Source organism: Crassostrea angulata, chromosome 10, assembly GCF_025612915.1.
Source record: "Crassostrea angulata isolate pt1a10 chromosome 10, ASM2561291v2, whole genome shotgun sequence".
Taxonomy (NCBI): Eukaryota; Metazoa; Mollusca; class Bivalvia; order Ostreida; family Ostreidae; genus Magallana; species Magallana angulata.
In genome coordinates, this window is record NC_069120.1 from 29,793,702 (window position 1) to 29,810,821 (window position 17,120).

Sequence of the window (17,120 nt, forward strand, 5' to 3'; positions counted from 1 at the left end):
ATAAAAAATCAAATTTTAAAGTTTTTTTGGAATACTAGTATATTTTTTACAAAATAATAGTTAATGGCAATACAAACCATTTTTGAAAATTTAAAACAAATCTGATCGTTAATTTGTTAACTAGCGATCCCCCCCCCCCCCCCTTAACAAAAGGGTCAGTTGTTAAATTTCGCTGCATGTATGTACATGTATAAATCTTTCACACAAGTTTAGATTCGTGATAATCAGAATTTGTCGTGAATGAATTTCGAAACAAAATCTGAAAGGACTATATGTATACATGTATCGACCGATGATTTGACAAAGAATCGATAAGACAAAATGAATAATATACGCATCAGATTCTGTTATATACTAGTATTCTTAATCTTATCTAAATCGTTCCAAATCGACGCCAACCTCTTTGAAAAAAAAATCCAGGAAGAGAAGGCATTGTAAAATTTTTATTTTAAGTTCATTCCAAATCGATGTACAGAACACTCTTTACAGAATATGATACTAGTAATCGGCTCGGGTGTGTGTGTATGTGTGCTTTGTTACGTTTCCTCAGATCTCCAATTGTCGACTGTTGTAGAATAATTTTAATTGTCGGCAGTGTTATCACTAGATCATGAAAAGAGGATGTTTTACCATGGATCGATTCTGCCATTTTGTCACGATATTCGCTTACTCTTTCACAATGACCCATGTACACAAGCATATCCGCCTACCCAAAATGCTCATGGGGGAATTTCCAGAACATTTGTCCATCAACTACTTTAGTTTGTTCCATTAGCATTTATTATTATTAATTATTATTATCTATTATGCTGTCAAAGCGAGGTCATTTGTCGGAACGTTGGAAAAATCAAAGGGGGGGGGGGGGGAGGGGAGAGAGACACACACACACACACACCCACACAGACAGAGAAAGAGAAAGACAGACAGACAGAGACAGAGTTTTGTAAGATTTTTGAAGAAAATTGTACCCGGATGTAAATAAACTATCGCAACTGATAGGAGCATGAATCATTTCCCCATGGGTCGGGATCGGTTTGTGTGGACCAGGAAGTCAGGTTCAAACAACAATAAAATGGTCCTAACTTTGAAGGACTGTCGTTGTGTAAACAAGCATATAAAAAAAAAATATCAGCGAGCTTATAGTTCCCGCTGTCATCCACTGAGAGATATGGAATTTAAGCTTAGTCACTTTTATGTATTGAAAATCAATGCACCTGGGATAAAGGCGTACAGGGATTTTTTTTTCATTTTCGATATAATTTGATATACATGGAGCAATGCAACGGGTACTAGTATTCATGCGAATGTTGTGGGTTCCAGAGCGGTTCAATGTATAGCTGCATTGTTGTTGTCGTCAGTAATTAACAATAATATGAGACTTCGTCGCTTCTTTTAAGTTGTATTCACTTATACTCCCTGTTTCTGCAGCATGCCTGTGAAAGACAAAAATCGAACTCAATAATCGTTTTGAGTTCTCAACTGGATGTAAGTGTGAACTGACAATCTTTTCGTCGCAGTGAAGCTCAATTGCAAGCGCGCTGCGTTTTCTTTGTTTTTGAAATTCTGCAGGATATTTTGGACCTTCAACTTTAGAAAATCGTAAGTCGTTCGTTATAAGACACTTTAGTTATCAAATGTCTTCTGTGAGCCGACAACATTGATTCTATCAAATCTAGCAGCCGCGTCTTTTAATGATTTATATATTGACTTCCATTAATTATTCAAAGCTGTTGGAATCATTAATCCATTCACTCACATCCCTTAAAATACTCGACCATTTCTTTTCAAATAACTGGCTCAAATGAAGCAAATCGCGTTCAACCACCCGAGTACTTTGTATGCAATATTCGCTAACATTTCAATGGGTTTTTCCAAAGACTGAAAGAAAAAAAAATGTAAACAGGTTTAAAGGTCCAGAGTTATGATTGCTTTGAGTTAAGTTCAATTTATTGGGGGTATGCTTAGTTACTTAAACCGATAAGGTCTGACAGTACGGAAGAAATCTGCACCATTTCTAAACAAACTTCTTCATGTCAGGTCTATGAAAGTTAAGTAAACTCGGGCTGTTTGAGCGGACCGCGGTGTTGTGAAATCTCTTTACGAGTGTGTGATTCCCTTAATGTAGGTGTAGCCGAGAATGGAGGAACTACCTTAAGCATGGTCGAGCTGATTCCTGTCAAATGTCTCAGACTCCAAACAAAACAACCTGTGCACAATGGGTAAGTCATGTTTTTGATTATGATTTCATTAGCTGATCGCGTGTAATCCACTTCTAATACACGTCACTCAAAACCTTTTAATTTATATGACCATAACTGTTACACTGTATGATTATGTTGTTGTCTTCAGTGGGGAAGTGTTTACGATCCAAGAACTTACTGGTTTTAAAACTACCAGCAATATAAATCGGTAACATTGTACGCTGTATAAGCATCCAAGTGTCATGCTGTATTTTGTATTTACTGCCACTAGTTAAATTGAAGAATAACGACTTGACACAAGGAACCCCATCATATTCATGCATGAAAAATAAAAAAATAAAAAGTATGTTTTGTGATAAAAAAAACAAAACTATCTCATGATTGAAATACATAGCTAATATTTGATAACTCTGGTTGATGCAATTCTTAAAACATAAACTTTTTGAAATACATGAGCAAAGTAAACAATTTAAACAAAACATTTACATGTTCAAGTACACTCGTTTGAAATGGAAAAGAATATCTAATAAAAAGATTTTTAATGCCAGTTAACAAAAAATATGCATGCAGTTATGTTGACAAAAGGAGAGAGCTTATTTGGAACTTTGCCACGTAAAATTCGGTTCAGAAAGAAATCTTATATCTGTATGTATACAGCCAGGAAGTAGTGGATATAGTGACGATCAGATAGATAGATGAAATGACAACCCGATCCTAGAGGTGATGCTTAGATATCCCACAATTCATCAATTAATGAACGCAGGTTTCATGGCTTTTCATAGTCTCATTATTTATTCAGCGAGGTATAATATCACCGATAGTCATTTTGTTGATAACTTCTACCCTTAGAATATTTTTACACTTAGATCAGTGTGAATTTGTGTAGTTCGGGTGACCATCCATTCCATTCCATTTAATATTCAGGGTACATTCGTACTTTACATTGGTCGATTCTCCTTTCAAATTCAGAATAGAATTAACTGCAAACAGCTGCGGATGACAGAAATTGTTATTAATTCAGCTTCTTTAAACATTATATAAGACTCTGATAAAGCAGCTAAAAGGTATATTTGCGTGTAATTTTTCTACTGTAGTACTTGGCAAAGAGAGTTAGTCGATATTTATTTATTGCTTCTTCACTAGGTTTTTTTAGGACTTTTCCAGTGTCTCTTGCATAACAGTCTCATTCATGACGATGTCTTATTGCTTTGAGTCAAAGAAAATTGCCATGTTTTGATAAATATTCGCAAATGCAGTTTGCATAGCGTTAATTGGGGGATAGGTTGATATCTTATCTTTGAAAGCAAAGTCAACATTTACAAAGTGTTTATATGTTCCAAAAATAAGAAAATGTCTTCAAGAAAGGGTATTTCGACACGTAGAATTAAATAGTGTTTGTATTAAGACCATGGACACGAATACAAAATGCATGCATGTGGAATTCGGGAGCTCGCGATTGTTTGGTCATTTAAAGAAGGCACGACACGTGAAATAGATACCTATATCCATTCTAGCCCACGGTCTGTAAACTACTTTAAAGATTCCCAATCAGTGCTAGTTATTTTTTTTTAAATCAACAGCAGCAAAGATGATTCAAATTATCTGTGAAAATAACTTTTTTACAATCCTTGATTCCCAAGCACATCATCCATGACGATTTTATTTGGATGATGACAAATATTAATCGATGGAATTTTTTGTTATGAGGTTATTTATTGTTTGATCATGTTCTTCTACATAGATACTTAGGGCATTCTAAGTTAAGAGGGGGCGGGGGTATCCACCACCTTTAAATGTCAAGTCATTGCGAAAAAAAGAAAAAAGAAATTGCAATTCATATTAGAAAAAAAATAGGTTTGTTTGATATTTGCTTGTCGTCAAGGTAAGAAATGTAATTATCTTTATTTATTCATACATTTTTGGTCATAATAATTTTGTTGTTAAAAAGCTTCATCAATGGTTAATAATTGCATGTTCTGTCATTATTGCTCTTTTAAATATCGAGTTCAAAAATACAAACTCCATTGTCATGCAGTGACTTTTCAAAGCCACTGATATATCAAGTTAATAAGAATACATACATCAGAACGTCTTTTGTTGCGAAATTTTTGCAATTTCTATGCTTATATTGCAAATTGGTGAATCAATATTCAAGCAACAACTGCACATAGAGAAGAAATTTGCTCCTCGATTTGAAATATTATCGTAATTTTTTTTTAACAATCGATGCAAGTTTAGATTACAATTGTTAAATAATAATTAATTATTTGGTATAGCATCATTTCAGAAAGGATAGAGTTTCCATATATAGATTTATAGTTGTACAAATAATTTATGGCGAAATTGAACGTCATGTTATAGAAATAGACCAATAGACGAATGCTGATTTTCCTCATGATATTAGCTGGAAAAAATGGGTTGATTGTTTCAGAACAGTTTTAAAAATAATCAAATTTCTATATGAAGTTAAAAGATCAAGTTCAACGTAGGCTATATATTTATATGCACAGTGAATTTTTTAAAAAGTGTTTAAAATTACAAAACAAAACCTATCAGTGTAGGAACACGTATAAATGTTTTTAAAGTACAAATCGGAAGAATAAAAAACAACTCTCTTCTTCTTCACCTTCCATCCTTAGGTATTGATTTTTTCTTTACCAGTAATTGGGGTTTAATTTTTGTCAGTTGTAAAACATTATGTTGCAAATTAAGTACTAGTGCTGTCGAACTTTTATTAGGATATATATAAAAAAATCTGCCAAATAAAATAACAATATTGCGTCCTAGTGACGTCAGAGGCAATTAGTTGCTGAAAGTAGAACGTTGTAACCATAATTGCTATCATAATGTAGTTGTTCATGCAACACTATATTGGGTATAATGAATTTCCCTAACATGTCTTCATGAGCCTGATCTATTTTTAACGGTTTAATATCGTTGTTTCCTTTCTACTGAGGTCTCGCTTTTAAAAAATTGATTCGATGGCATGGCATTAACGTCTTTGCGACTTTCGTATTTTAGCTGATTGAAAAGATTAATACCGGTACAATAAAGTATGTACAATTATGCCTTTCATATGTGCATACGATCAATAACTATCATTGTAGGTACATACAACTGCATTTCACTTAGCCAAATCACGTCTTAATGTAAATTAGACAAACACAAAATCAAAACAAGTCATCATTAATGTCAACCAATATAAGACCAACATCACGCGCCGCTTCCGGAAACCAACGATCAGCGAAGTTGTCTACTAGAAGACAACTGTTGGGCTTCCATCATCATCAACCTCAGTAAAAAGAGAAACAAAAAGAGGTGCTCAATTTTCTAAAGGATGATGATCATTAACAATAACATGATAATATAATAATAGATACCCTTTCCCATATCATAGCCTGTATCATCCCTCGACTAACAATAACATAAAAACAAAAAGAAGTATTCAACTTTCTGGAGTAAAATGCTTAATGCCTCATCGAATCATTAACATTACCAACATCATAATACTGTGTAATACTACTAAAAATAACAGGTTTAATATTTGATCTGACATAGAAGTATGAATATAGCATTATGTTGTCAAAATTACTATTTTTAAGACCCAAAAAACAAGATCGAACCCAAGGAACTAGCGCAAAATTGACCTTGGCCTAAGAACGACAGGAACCTCAAAATTCCAAGTCATATCCAGAACTTATATTTGAAAATCATATCATTCTTCTGTTCATATAAATAAGATGTCGTTTAACAAGGCTGTGTCGTGTTTGCTTCGTTCTTAACATATATTTCAAATTATGATCAAAATAAACTGGCGAGTTTACATATGCAAAACTGAGTATTTAATAGGTCGGAAGTGGAAAAGTTCAAAACTTTTGATCCAAGCACCTTGAACAGAGGAGTCACAATTCCATATTTATTCCAAAACATGATTAATTAATTTTTTTTATTCAAATTATGTATTACTGATATTCTAGTCTGCTTTTGCAGCGTATTTATAAGGCCTGGCAATTCCAGTTTCAGTTACTGCGTGTATGTAGAATGTTGTGTTCTGAAATTTGTAAGTCGTATCGACCAAGCCGTTTCATTGACCATAAATTGATTATACATAGTATACATCTAAGCCAAAAAATCAACCTTGCTTCAATCAAGACCTACAAATGTAAGAAACTTTAATTGACATTTTGAATCGCATAGTCACGAATTGATATCGATCCATTTGAAAGTTTTAAATCTAGACTCTATAAATACAAGTCTATATATAAATCTATAGTCTTTAAAGATCCCACTCTCATTAACGTTTTGTATACGATCACAGGGTCCGTCCGGTGTCACAACTATTGACCCCAGAAGTTGTTTCATTTTAATCTTAGAACAAGTTTTAAATCTTCGCAGGGATTTCCTTAATTGCAAGGATTTACACTGTACTTCGATTTTTAAAGACAAGTCCGTACAAATTCCAAGGCCAAACACGATGCTTCATAAAATTCTAATCCCATATCGTCTTTTAAAAAGCCAGATTAGATTGTCTCCTCTCGATAGGTTATTTGCAAATCTGATATATACACTAGGTATACGATAAAGATTTTAATTCATTTCTTTTGGATTTTTTTTAACTTATTGAAAGTGAATTTGTTGGTGCAGTTTAAGGAAAGTTGGGAACTTTTTTTTTCATGTAAAGCCATTACGGAAAAATATCAAAATTTCGCATCATAAGCTTTAAGGTAGTCCATCCATAACTATCATATTTCGTATCTAATAGATTGCAAGTTTGATCATTAAAATCTTAGTGTGATTTTAAGGGGTTTATTAAATAATACAAATTCACCTTTGAAATTTAAAAAAAAAATGAATATTAACAAATTTACCTTATGTTGAAGTAAACATTGAAGTCTATGGGAAAAATGCATTTTTAATTATATTTTTTTAGTACAAGTAATTTTCTGGCATTTCTCCTGGTAAAAAGTTGCACAAGCTTTCCCTTTCTTCGAATATTTTCACAAAATGATTTCTTAAAATTTTCCTTAAGAGCGGACTACTCTTTTAAAAAAGTTTTTTAAGTGCAAAAAATTCATTTAATTGACTACATACATACTTTCGATTTTGGTTTATGTCAGCCTCATAATAACTTTAAAATATGTTTTTGCTCTAGCATAGATCAATCAAATTTGTAAAATTTGCCTTAGTTATGGATGGACTACCTTAATACAATACAGTTTAACTAATGACAGGGAAACGTATTCGCCTTAAATTTAGGCATTTGCAAATTTATTGAAAAGAACTTTAAACACTGTATAAAACAGATTCAATATTAGACAGTGCTTTTAACTGTAATGTTTAATGCCAGAGATAGAAATGTTATATAAGAAATATAAACATAACACAATTAAATGAACAAAAAATAGAACAAAAACATTTAGTCTTTCTTAAGAGTTGGCATATTTGCGCGGATGTCATCTTTCCTTGTTCAGTTTAAAGCATATATACAAGAGTTTAGGATTCGGTTGCACAAACGTTAGTTACAGTAACTGCAAGTTAGTGCCATAACTAGCCGTTCAGATAATCCATCTTAAAGAGGACTGCGTTGTTTTAAGTGCAGATCTGAAGAAATTCCTATTCAATTCCAATGTGGATGTCATCTTTTTTTTTATTCATAGTTTTAAGACAGAGTGCACCAATTAGCTAAAAATGTTTATGCATCGAACATGAAATCAATAAACTGAGAGAGTCCTAAAAGTCAAGACGCTTCGCTTCGGTTAATGAATGACTAACTGCTTTAATTAATTGTCGGGGTGAAATACGTCCTTGCTCACCTCAAAGTTAGTAAAGACTAAACCAATAATCTAGATATAAAATAAACGGCATGATCGTGGTTGGGTAATTCAGCCAAGCAATGTATCGCGTGTACATATATATAGGATACAATTGAGGGTTCACGCATACCGCATAATGGTACCTTGACAACCAGTTTTGTATTTCTAATATTGTTTTTTAATTTCGTTCGTACCATATCGTTACTTTAGAAAACAAACTATTGATTTTTTTTACCACCAGACAACGGTGTCGAAATGATTTTCCTAATGATGCGCTAAAGGGTTTTGAACATTCCAATTAAATTGATGCTCTTAAATTATTTAGCACGGGTGGCTTTTACGCAACAAGAAAAAAAAAAAGATGCTGAGTCATATATCGATCGTGATAAAGTATAGAATTTATTACGAAATTCTGCATTGCGGAAAGTTGACCCTAATTATGTTTTATTTCTGACGAACTGCCCAAAATACACGAGAAATGCCACGCTATATTTCCCTAAGTAATTGATGGTAACACCAATTAAAGGAGCGGCGAGCGTTTTTCTTCTTCTTCTTTGGATACAGACATAATACTTTAGTCTAGATCCGATACATTCTGATATGATAAGCCAGGTTAACTAAACTTGACCGGTAGAAAACCGGTCCCGAATTCGGTTCCCTGGCCCAGTCACCAATATTTGTTCATTCACTCTTTTTTTTTACATTTTTGTCAAGACACCCTCTTCCTCTTTTCAAACAAATATTAAATTATTTTTACGTTCTTCTTTTCGTCGGAGAAAATACTTCCTTCCACTGTTAGTACTGATTTTTTCCTTCTTATCTAAAGAATTCATTCTATAGCTAATAAATAAATAAATAAAAAACAATCTTAAAGCTTCCGAGTAGGCTATAAATATGAGCATATATGTCGTACTTTTATTCTAAACTCGATTTTAATATCCATGGATTATTTCTTTTATGCAATGGTGAAATTTTAAGCACGGAATGTAAGATTTCCTGATAGTTGTAGTAATTTTCATATACGGTAGAACTGACACTTGATTTTATGTAACGTTTTGATTGACAGTATTTAAAGTATACCAATGAGGGAGTCAGCAAGATTCCAGTTCCCCGAGAGCAAGTCTATTTCCCGACGCGAAGCCTCGGGAAATAGACTAGTTTGAGGGGATATGTTATGATGAAAGATGAATAAGTGTAGCCAACCAAAAAGATCGTTTGCAACAAGAACTAACACTAACAGTTATGAACATTCTTGATTTTATTTTATTTAGAATATTTTGGAACGTTCCCTTTGATTAACAAAAATTACATAGTGTTCTGAGTAGATGTGTATCAGTTCCTCGAAGTGACACGTTTTTTTCCAAATTTTGAGCTGATTTGTGACAACTTTTAACGAAACAACTGATATACAAGTAAATATATAATATAAATGTACTCTATTTTTCGGCTCAGGTGAGCTAAATACACTGTTTTAATAGATATATAAATCCCAGGCTCTGTCGATGGATAAGTTAGTTAAAAAAAACCAAAAACAAAAAACCGCAATAAAATATCTCAGATAAGCCTATATGATGAATGAATAGAAAAAAATCATTAAAAACAGTATATAAGACTGATTCAATAACTGCATCTACTATTTATTTATTACGAAATTATATAATTGATCAATACGAATGTTCTGTATTATAGCACAATTATTGAATAAATTACTCAAGGAATATCAAGGATGTGCTGAAATCTATTTTTAAATGACACATACACGATTTACTGGAATGTAATGGCGGGTAGTCGTTATGCTGGCTATTAAATATTTCAAGCTTCGGTAGTTCTGGTGTATCGATTGGGTAAACAGTCGAACCCGAGTGGAAGAGGGTCACTGTGAATACATTGTGACTGTGTGTGTATGTGTTTATTTCCTTACCTCGCTGTCGTGTCGATAGACATGCGAACAAAATATGGAGAGTGAAAACAGTGTGACATTTAGGAAGAGACTAAAGCTGAGTCTCCTGGCCATCATTCAGGTAATATACGTTGTTTGTTAGTTTGATTTTATCGTCCAAGTCACAAAGCGAAGCGCTGTCATGGATTCATGACTGGGAAACATGGCCGATCTTCTGTCTTGGGGTAGGAAAAGATCGATTAACTTGTGGTGTCATGCATTGTAAGAATATTGTCCGACTATAGGACCCTATCTGTGATATTTTTTTCTGAATTTGAGTTATATAATCGAAGATCTAAGAAAAATGTTGTCATCTCATGTGAACAGGTGTTTTCTCAATATTAACCTTTCTCTTCTAGTAAACTTTTGATAGGCCCTTAGGGGTTTCCACAAAGTGTTGAAAAAGGGGGAAATGGTTTAATATGAAATTAGCAAACTGATTGAGTTTTACATATATGCAAGCATATACTGAAATATCTCAGTCATAATTCTTGAATATTTAATGATTATTAATGATTTTAATGATGTCACCATTATTAACCCTTATTAATTAGTTTGTTTGGCAGTCATTTGATATAATTTGGGTTAAATAAGGAGAACAGATTAAACTCTTTATTTTCAAGGATATTAATTTATGTAAGAGGTTTACAACACTATACGTTTAGACTTGTCATCTGGACCAGTAATTTGAAGAAGGATTTAAAAATCAGAGCTATCAGCATTTGAAAGAACAATAGACACTAAGTATATGTTAAGCCCTAGACATGGGGTGTCCCTTGAAGACTGCAGAAGTTAAATTGACCAAAACCAATGAAGCATGCTGTTTGTGAAAAAATCTGCAGAATTTAAGCTACACGAACTATAAATCAAAACAGATAATCTTTTCTGAGAAGTTTAAATTCTAGCTGTACGTGCTGTTTTGTTACTATTTTGCTACATGAATTAATACAAGTTATGAAATACTTCTTGCCTATAGGTAATTCAATGAGGAGTATTGTATATTGTGCATTTTGTTTAGAACAATGACATTTTTTGCTGATGTATCATAAGTCATAATATTGGAATATTATCAACTTTTATCTACCTGATTTATAAAGCCAAATTTAAAAATGTGAATTCTCTTCATGTCAATTATCTGCAGTAAGTATATACAAGTATACTTGTTAATGATTTAGAACCAAAAAAAAAAAGCTTCATCATTGTTTTTAAGGAAGAGAGAGCTTAGAAATATTTCACAACAAATGACGTTCTCTTTGAAATAGTTTATTGCGTTCTTTACTTAATGTGTGCATACACCTGTAGTAAAATCTCGTAAAGTTCAAGCCGGGCTCATAAATCATGCATAGAATATTCACGAAGAAGGTGTGACGTGACAAAGTTTAGTGAAATCTGTAAAAACACAATAAACTCACAACAACAACAACAGAAAGCAACACGAAACTCTTGTGATTTTTAGAGCATGGAAATTGCTTTGTTGTGGAGGAATGTGTTTATTTTTTTTCACAAAATTATATGTATGGTGTATATATTATAATTTTCCATTGTTGATGAAAAATTTGTTGACATTTGAATGGGAAAGAGATGACTCTGCACATGTAGATACTATCATGCCATTTTTTGTTATAAGCATAAATGAATTTCTATCTGATAGTCGGTCGGCTGATTTTCTTTACGTTCGTAAGAAACCAACTGATTTCTAACGATGGGATTTATTCTGACACATGATCTCAAAGAGGAAGAATTCTGAAAACCGTGGCCATATTTTTGTACGAACTTTGCTTTCAATTGACAGTAGTTTGAAAGAGACAATTAAGTTGTAACCCTTTTGAATAATAACGCAGACTAAGAATTCTGAATACCTGGTAATATTCATACGAGATTAGAGTACCGGTATTAGACTTCATGCAATCACATGTAACAGTATTTCATATACCGGGTAATTTTACCTAAACTGTGGCCTAAAAATGAATAATGATTTTTCACAACTGTGTTACTGAACATAATATAAAGAAGAGTCTGCATGGCTATTTAAGCATAAAATATGCATGCGGAAAGCCAATACCAGAAACCAACTCAAAATAGATGGAAGTACTACTAACTAGTATGCATTAGGTTAGAAGGAGGGAAGGAAATGTATTTCCTTGTTTTGTATCAAAGGTTAACCTCTAAATGAATGTATAGGAAGGAAGGGGGAATAAATTGAAAGATAATTAGAAGTTACCCCAAACTTCATTGAAAGATTTTTTTTCCCCATTTTACTAGTTCTTTACTAAAAACAGTTGTTTTTGTTTTTGAAATGGAATTATTTTGTACATTAGCATTGGTACAGCAGTATTAATTACTTTGTTTTGCTCATTTAGGCAATTACAAAATAAAAACCTTTACATTTTAAACTTTTTACTGTCTCTTTCTTCTTTATTTTGTTCATACTGAAGTATGCAAAAAATTAAAATAGCACCATTTTAGAATGAAATGGAAACTTTTGTAGAGGTCATTAAAAAATATTTGATAGACAATGAAATAAGTTAAAATGTTCTCTGTGGTCAATATCCACTGGTACATGTGTATACGTAGAGGCAATGTCGATTGTACATGTTGAAGTGGATACTGAACAACAAACGTCAATACTAAGTGATATACAAGACTATAGTCATATTACAATTCATCTCCATCTGTCTACAATCGATTGCTTTTGCCTCTATGTATTGTAGACAACAAAGGAGAGATTATGGTCAGATGTTGTGCATTAATGATATTAAACATGATCTGCTCTCTCCAATGAGATATGAATCTTCCTTTTAAAAAAAATTTCCTTAACACTTGTTGCTGTTCTTTGTGAGCGTCTTAGACCCGTTTTATAAGTGGTGCCACCCTTTGTCATTTCAGATGCCCAGGATGCACTCCAGCTCCACCCAGTGCTGCCTGTGTGTGGTGGGGGTCTTCATGTTCCTCATGGGGATCATCATGGTCTCCACAGGAGTCTGCCTTATCCTCAACTATGGCTACTTTGACAATGCACTGTTCCCTCCGGAATTACAAAGCCAAGAAGGCAAAAGGACCGTAGGGATTATTTTGACAGTGTCTGGATTTGCTGCTGTGTTTATAAGTGTCCTTGTGAGCTCCATATACTTGTGTTCACGGAGTAAGACTCCTTCTGTGCACTCGGATGAACTCAACAATATTCCAAATAGTGGCAGAAAGTCTTCTGCTGGAAGCAGGAATAAAGTGGCCTCCTCTGATGCCAACACTTCTACAGGGAAACATAAACAGTCCTCTCATTCAACAAAATCTCAAAATAAGAGCAAGGACTTGCACTCTACCGCAGTGCCTCGTGCAAGACATCCCAGAAAACGCAAAAAGCAGAAGCAGAGGATTATGCAGAGGAGCAAACTAGAGGGCATACAAGAGGCAGACGCCATTTCGAGAAAATTCTCAGAGAAAGACATAAATGTTACTGAAGATGTAGACAGTCAAAAAGATTCTCAGGAAAGGGAGTTCGTTGCATATGAAATGCAGGAAGAAGTGTTTATTGCAAGTGAACACAAAGTCTCATCTTCAAATTCTGTTGGAAGTTGTGATGACTTGCCACAAGTGGACAATCCATCCTTTTCTGATATGCCCAAAGCCAAGGATGATTTTGACCGGTCTTCCACCTCAAGTGGATTCACAGGATCAGAGCAAACAGACAGCCTTCACAAAGTGGAAGGGAGCATGGACCATCCAGTGTGATGTTATTGCAGCAAACTCCATCAGGAATTAAGAACATTGCTAGTCCCACTGATCATTGAAGGACAATTTTGTCATCAAAAGGACTGTATATGATGAAGGTTTGAAATATTCACTTACAATGAATACGTTAAATTTGCAACAATATTCATCTCAAGTTCGACCATGATTTTAAAAATCAATTTGGTTCAAACACAAATATCATGAGTAGGTTAAACTTATTACTGATCGAAAATCCCACAATGCCTTTTCACAGCATTTTATCATTTTTTGAATGAAATTGTATAAAAGTTGAAATATTGACTGCAGGCTTGATCAAATTGTTTTTTTTATAAAACACATTATATCGATTCAGAATTACTTATAAAAGAAAACATTTGCTAGTTCAAAGCTGCACTCTGTTTCCCACTAAATAAAAGTTGAGCAAAATGACAATTTATTTTATGAAGCCACATTATGTCGAACAATTTCATACATTCTCTCTCAGCTTTCTTTAAAACATCAAGAAAAAATTGAACATGCATGAAACACATTTATTTATGTGTTGATTTAAGGGGACCAAAATCAACTTTCATCATATACAGTCCTTTCAGCGAGGAAGCTGGTCTTCTGCTACTCATGAGAGAATCTTTCATCTTATATATATATTATATAAATCTATATGTATACAAATTTTGTGTGATAACAAGGGAAGTGCTTGTATTGTAACTGCTTTAAGCTTTTGTATAGACACAGTTCTAGATGTAGTTAAACTTTGTGGTTTCATTCAGGGTTTATTTTCTTCCATTATCGTTAATTCTCTGTTGATTAGAAAATCTGACAAGGAAAGACTACTGATGCTGTGCATTATGATTGCATGTTGTGAACATTTCACAAATTTTGTAGGTTCAATGCAAATTTTTTTTTTGTGTGCAAATTATTAAATTGTTATTTCATTATATATTTTTTTTTTGTTAGTACACTTTGATAATTCCATTGCACCCCTACCCCTATCCCTTTATATTTTGTGTTAGTAGGCAAAGCTATGCATAATATTTTTGGAAATTCAGTTTGATTTTCTAATCTGAATTGCTTTTTTAGCCCAAATTGATCATTTTTTTTGGCTGGCTTTTTTTAAGTGATGAAATAAATCAAATCAAAACTAAAAAGATATTTTGTGCTTTTAGAAAAAGAAAACGAAAAGAATTCAGATCTCAATTGTTACCTCCCATCCTGTGTACATTTGTGGGTGTATTGTGCAATCTAATCTTAGAATGAAGTCACACTAGTTATATTTATTGTAGGAGTGAATTGTGAGACATTACCGCTCATTTGGATACTGCTGACATACAATGGTCACTGCCAAATAGATCCTTTGTATTACCTATAAATCCTAAGTTACATGTACCTTTTACAGATGTAAATGTTAGGTGTTATTCAAGTTTTCTTTTTGTGTATTGGTCTTGTTTCTTTTGTTATTTTATATTTTTCTTTGTTCTGGTTGTGTGTTAAACTGATGCTAAATTAATTACTTGTATATAAGGAGTAATATAAAAAGTGTTGGTGTTATGTATCTGAATGTAGATATTTTTTTAGAGAGAAAGAGGGAGGTATAGAAATAAATGTCTGGATAATGTAAGCCTAATTTTTCAAATCAATGCAATCATCTTCGTTCATTGAAGCATTTATAATAAGGAGATGCAAGTGTTCCCATGCATGAAGTCCCAGAATCATGGTTTTGTGACAGAAAAAAAGGTTAACACGCCATTATTGTGACAGAAAATGGTAAATGTACTGTTTGTGTGACAGTAAGCATGATAAATATACTGTTATTGTATCATTTAACAGTTAACACCATAGATACACTGTTATTGTGATAGTTGACATGATAGATACACTGTTATTGTGACAGAAAAAATGGTAAATAAACTGTTATTACGACAGTAACTAAGCATGATAGATACACTGTTATTGTGTCTATAAACATGGTAAATACATTGTTATTGTGACTGTAAACATGGTAAATACACTGTTATTGTGACAGTAAACATGGTAAATACACTGTTATTGGGACTGTAAATATGGTAAATACACTGTTATTGTGACTGTAAACATGGTAAATGATGGACAGTGGACCTGACACAAAATCTCACCCCCTTCACAAATTTATAAATGGCTGTATATGTTTTAAAAGTATTTGAAAACCTACCTTTATACATGTACTGTTACAGGTTTTATTTTAAACTTTATGTGAACAGCCTGAACTTGACTATTAGCCAGAAAACCAGTCAATGATATTTTACTTTGCAATTATTTTGACAGGGTTTCTCTGAATGAATGCATGATTTGTTGTATTGACATCTTTTTTAGTATTGGAGTATTTTGTACTGTTTAAACCTTTAAAGTGATAAATAATGTTATTGTTATTATTTTATTGCATTGAAACGAAATAAATTTAAACGATTTTTTTCATTGTTTTATTTTGATTTAATTGAGATATGAATGATGAAAGAATTTGTTAAAATTCAACGCGAAAACTTGAAAATTTAGAAGTAAAGGTCCTCCTCTCCTTTTTGCTATTATTTAGGGGTACCGTAGAGTAAATAAAATTACCCGTCATTATTTTCTGTAGTCTGGACATGTCATACGACTAAGATGAAAATTACTTTTTTGCATGTATTTTTCCCGCGTAAATAAGTACTTTGATACCATTTAAAGAATAATTTCATGGTTCTCAGGAAAGTAGATAAAGTCTAATAAACCCAGTATGCGATAAAAGTCCCTAAAAACACTTTCCTCTATGAATAGAGGGTTCTTGATATTGCTCAATAGAGTGTGAAGCAATGAACAATGTGTACGTTAATACTCATAGCTTCACAGAGAACTGAACGATTTGTTTTCATGTAACGAACAACCGATTTATCGATATCAAAATTTTCGGTCATTAAAACCTCAAGTTTAACCGAGCGAAGATGAATTTGTATTGGTTTTCAGAAATCAAATATCGTCGTAAAATCAATTTGGGGTGTAAATATACTTGCTACAACAACACACTCAGGAGTTGCGCTGAATTATTGGTACAGACCGAAGATCTTGTAGCTACCCAAAATACTGAATAATATTGACCAATAAGCGTCCCTGGCAACGAGGTTTCCGGACGAATGCACCGCGGAGTCAGGCTATGACGTACACGAGAAATCGGCCTAGCATTCCTTACCTTTAAAAGTTGAATGATTTTAATTAGCATATTCAACATTTCGGGTTTTTCCAAGATAAGGTTTCCCACTTGTTTTTTGGAATCATGATAAAAGAATTGACGATTGACCTTAATTGATGTGATGTGTTTTTTTAAAGAAAATTTTGCAATTTAAACAGGAAGTCGCGAGATAACATACTGTATAACATTAAACCGAATTGGGACCATATATAAAGTTTATCCCCTTAACGCCTTTCGTCGTAATG

The 17,120-nt window shown here is 33.0% G+C and overlaps 1 protein-coding gene across 3 annotated transcripts; it reads left to right on the forward strand.

Annotated features, from left to right (window-relative positions):
- The first annotated feature begins 1,280 nt into the window (after positions 1-1,280).
- On the forward strand, positions 1,281-16,123 carry LOC128166276 (uncharacterized). 3 transcript variants are annotated; one of them, XM_052831341.1, is made up of 3 exons: positions 1,281-1,485; positions 2,126-2,219; positions 12,840-16,123. In XM_052831341.1, coding segments are annotated over exons 1-3 (939 nt in total). In that variant the 5' UTR covers positions 1,281-1,483; the 3' UTR covers positions 13,683-16,123. The 3 variants fall into 3 exon arrangements, with proteins under 3 accessions (XP_052687301.1, XP_052687303.1, XP_052687302.1); XM_052831343.1 differs by having other exon boundaries at positions 1,284-1,599; XM_052831342.1 differs by lacking the exons at positions 1,281-1,485; positions 2,126-2,219 and adding an exon at positions 9,873-10,035.
- Positions 16,124-17,120: the final 997 nt, after the last annotated feature.

Bases quoted from the DNA above. Each gene is read 5' to 3' on its own strand.
- LOC128166276 (XM_052831341.1), top strand. The intron at 2,220-12,839 runs GTAAGTCATGTT...TTGTCATTTCAG, and splicing joins AAACAACCTGTGCACAATGG to ATGCCCAGGATGCACTCCAG.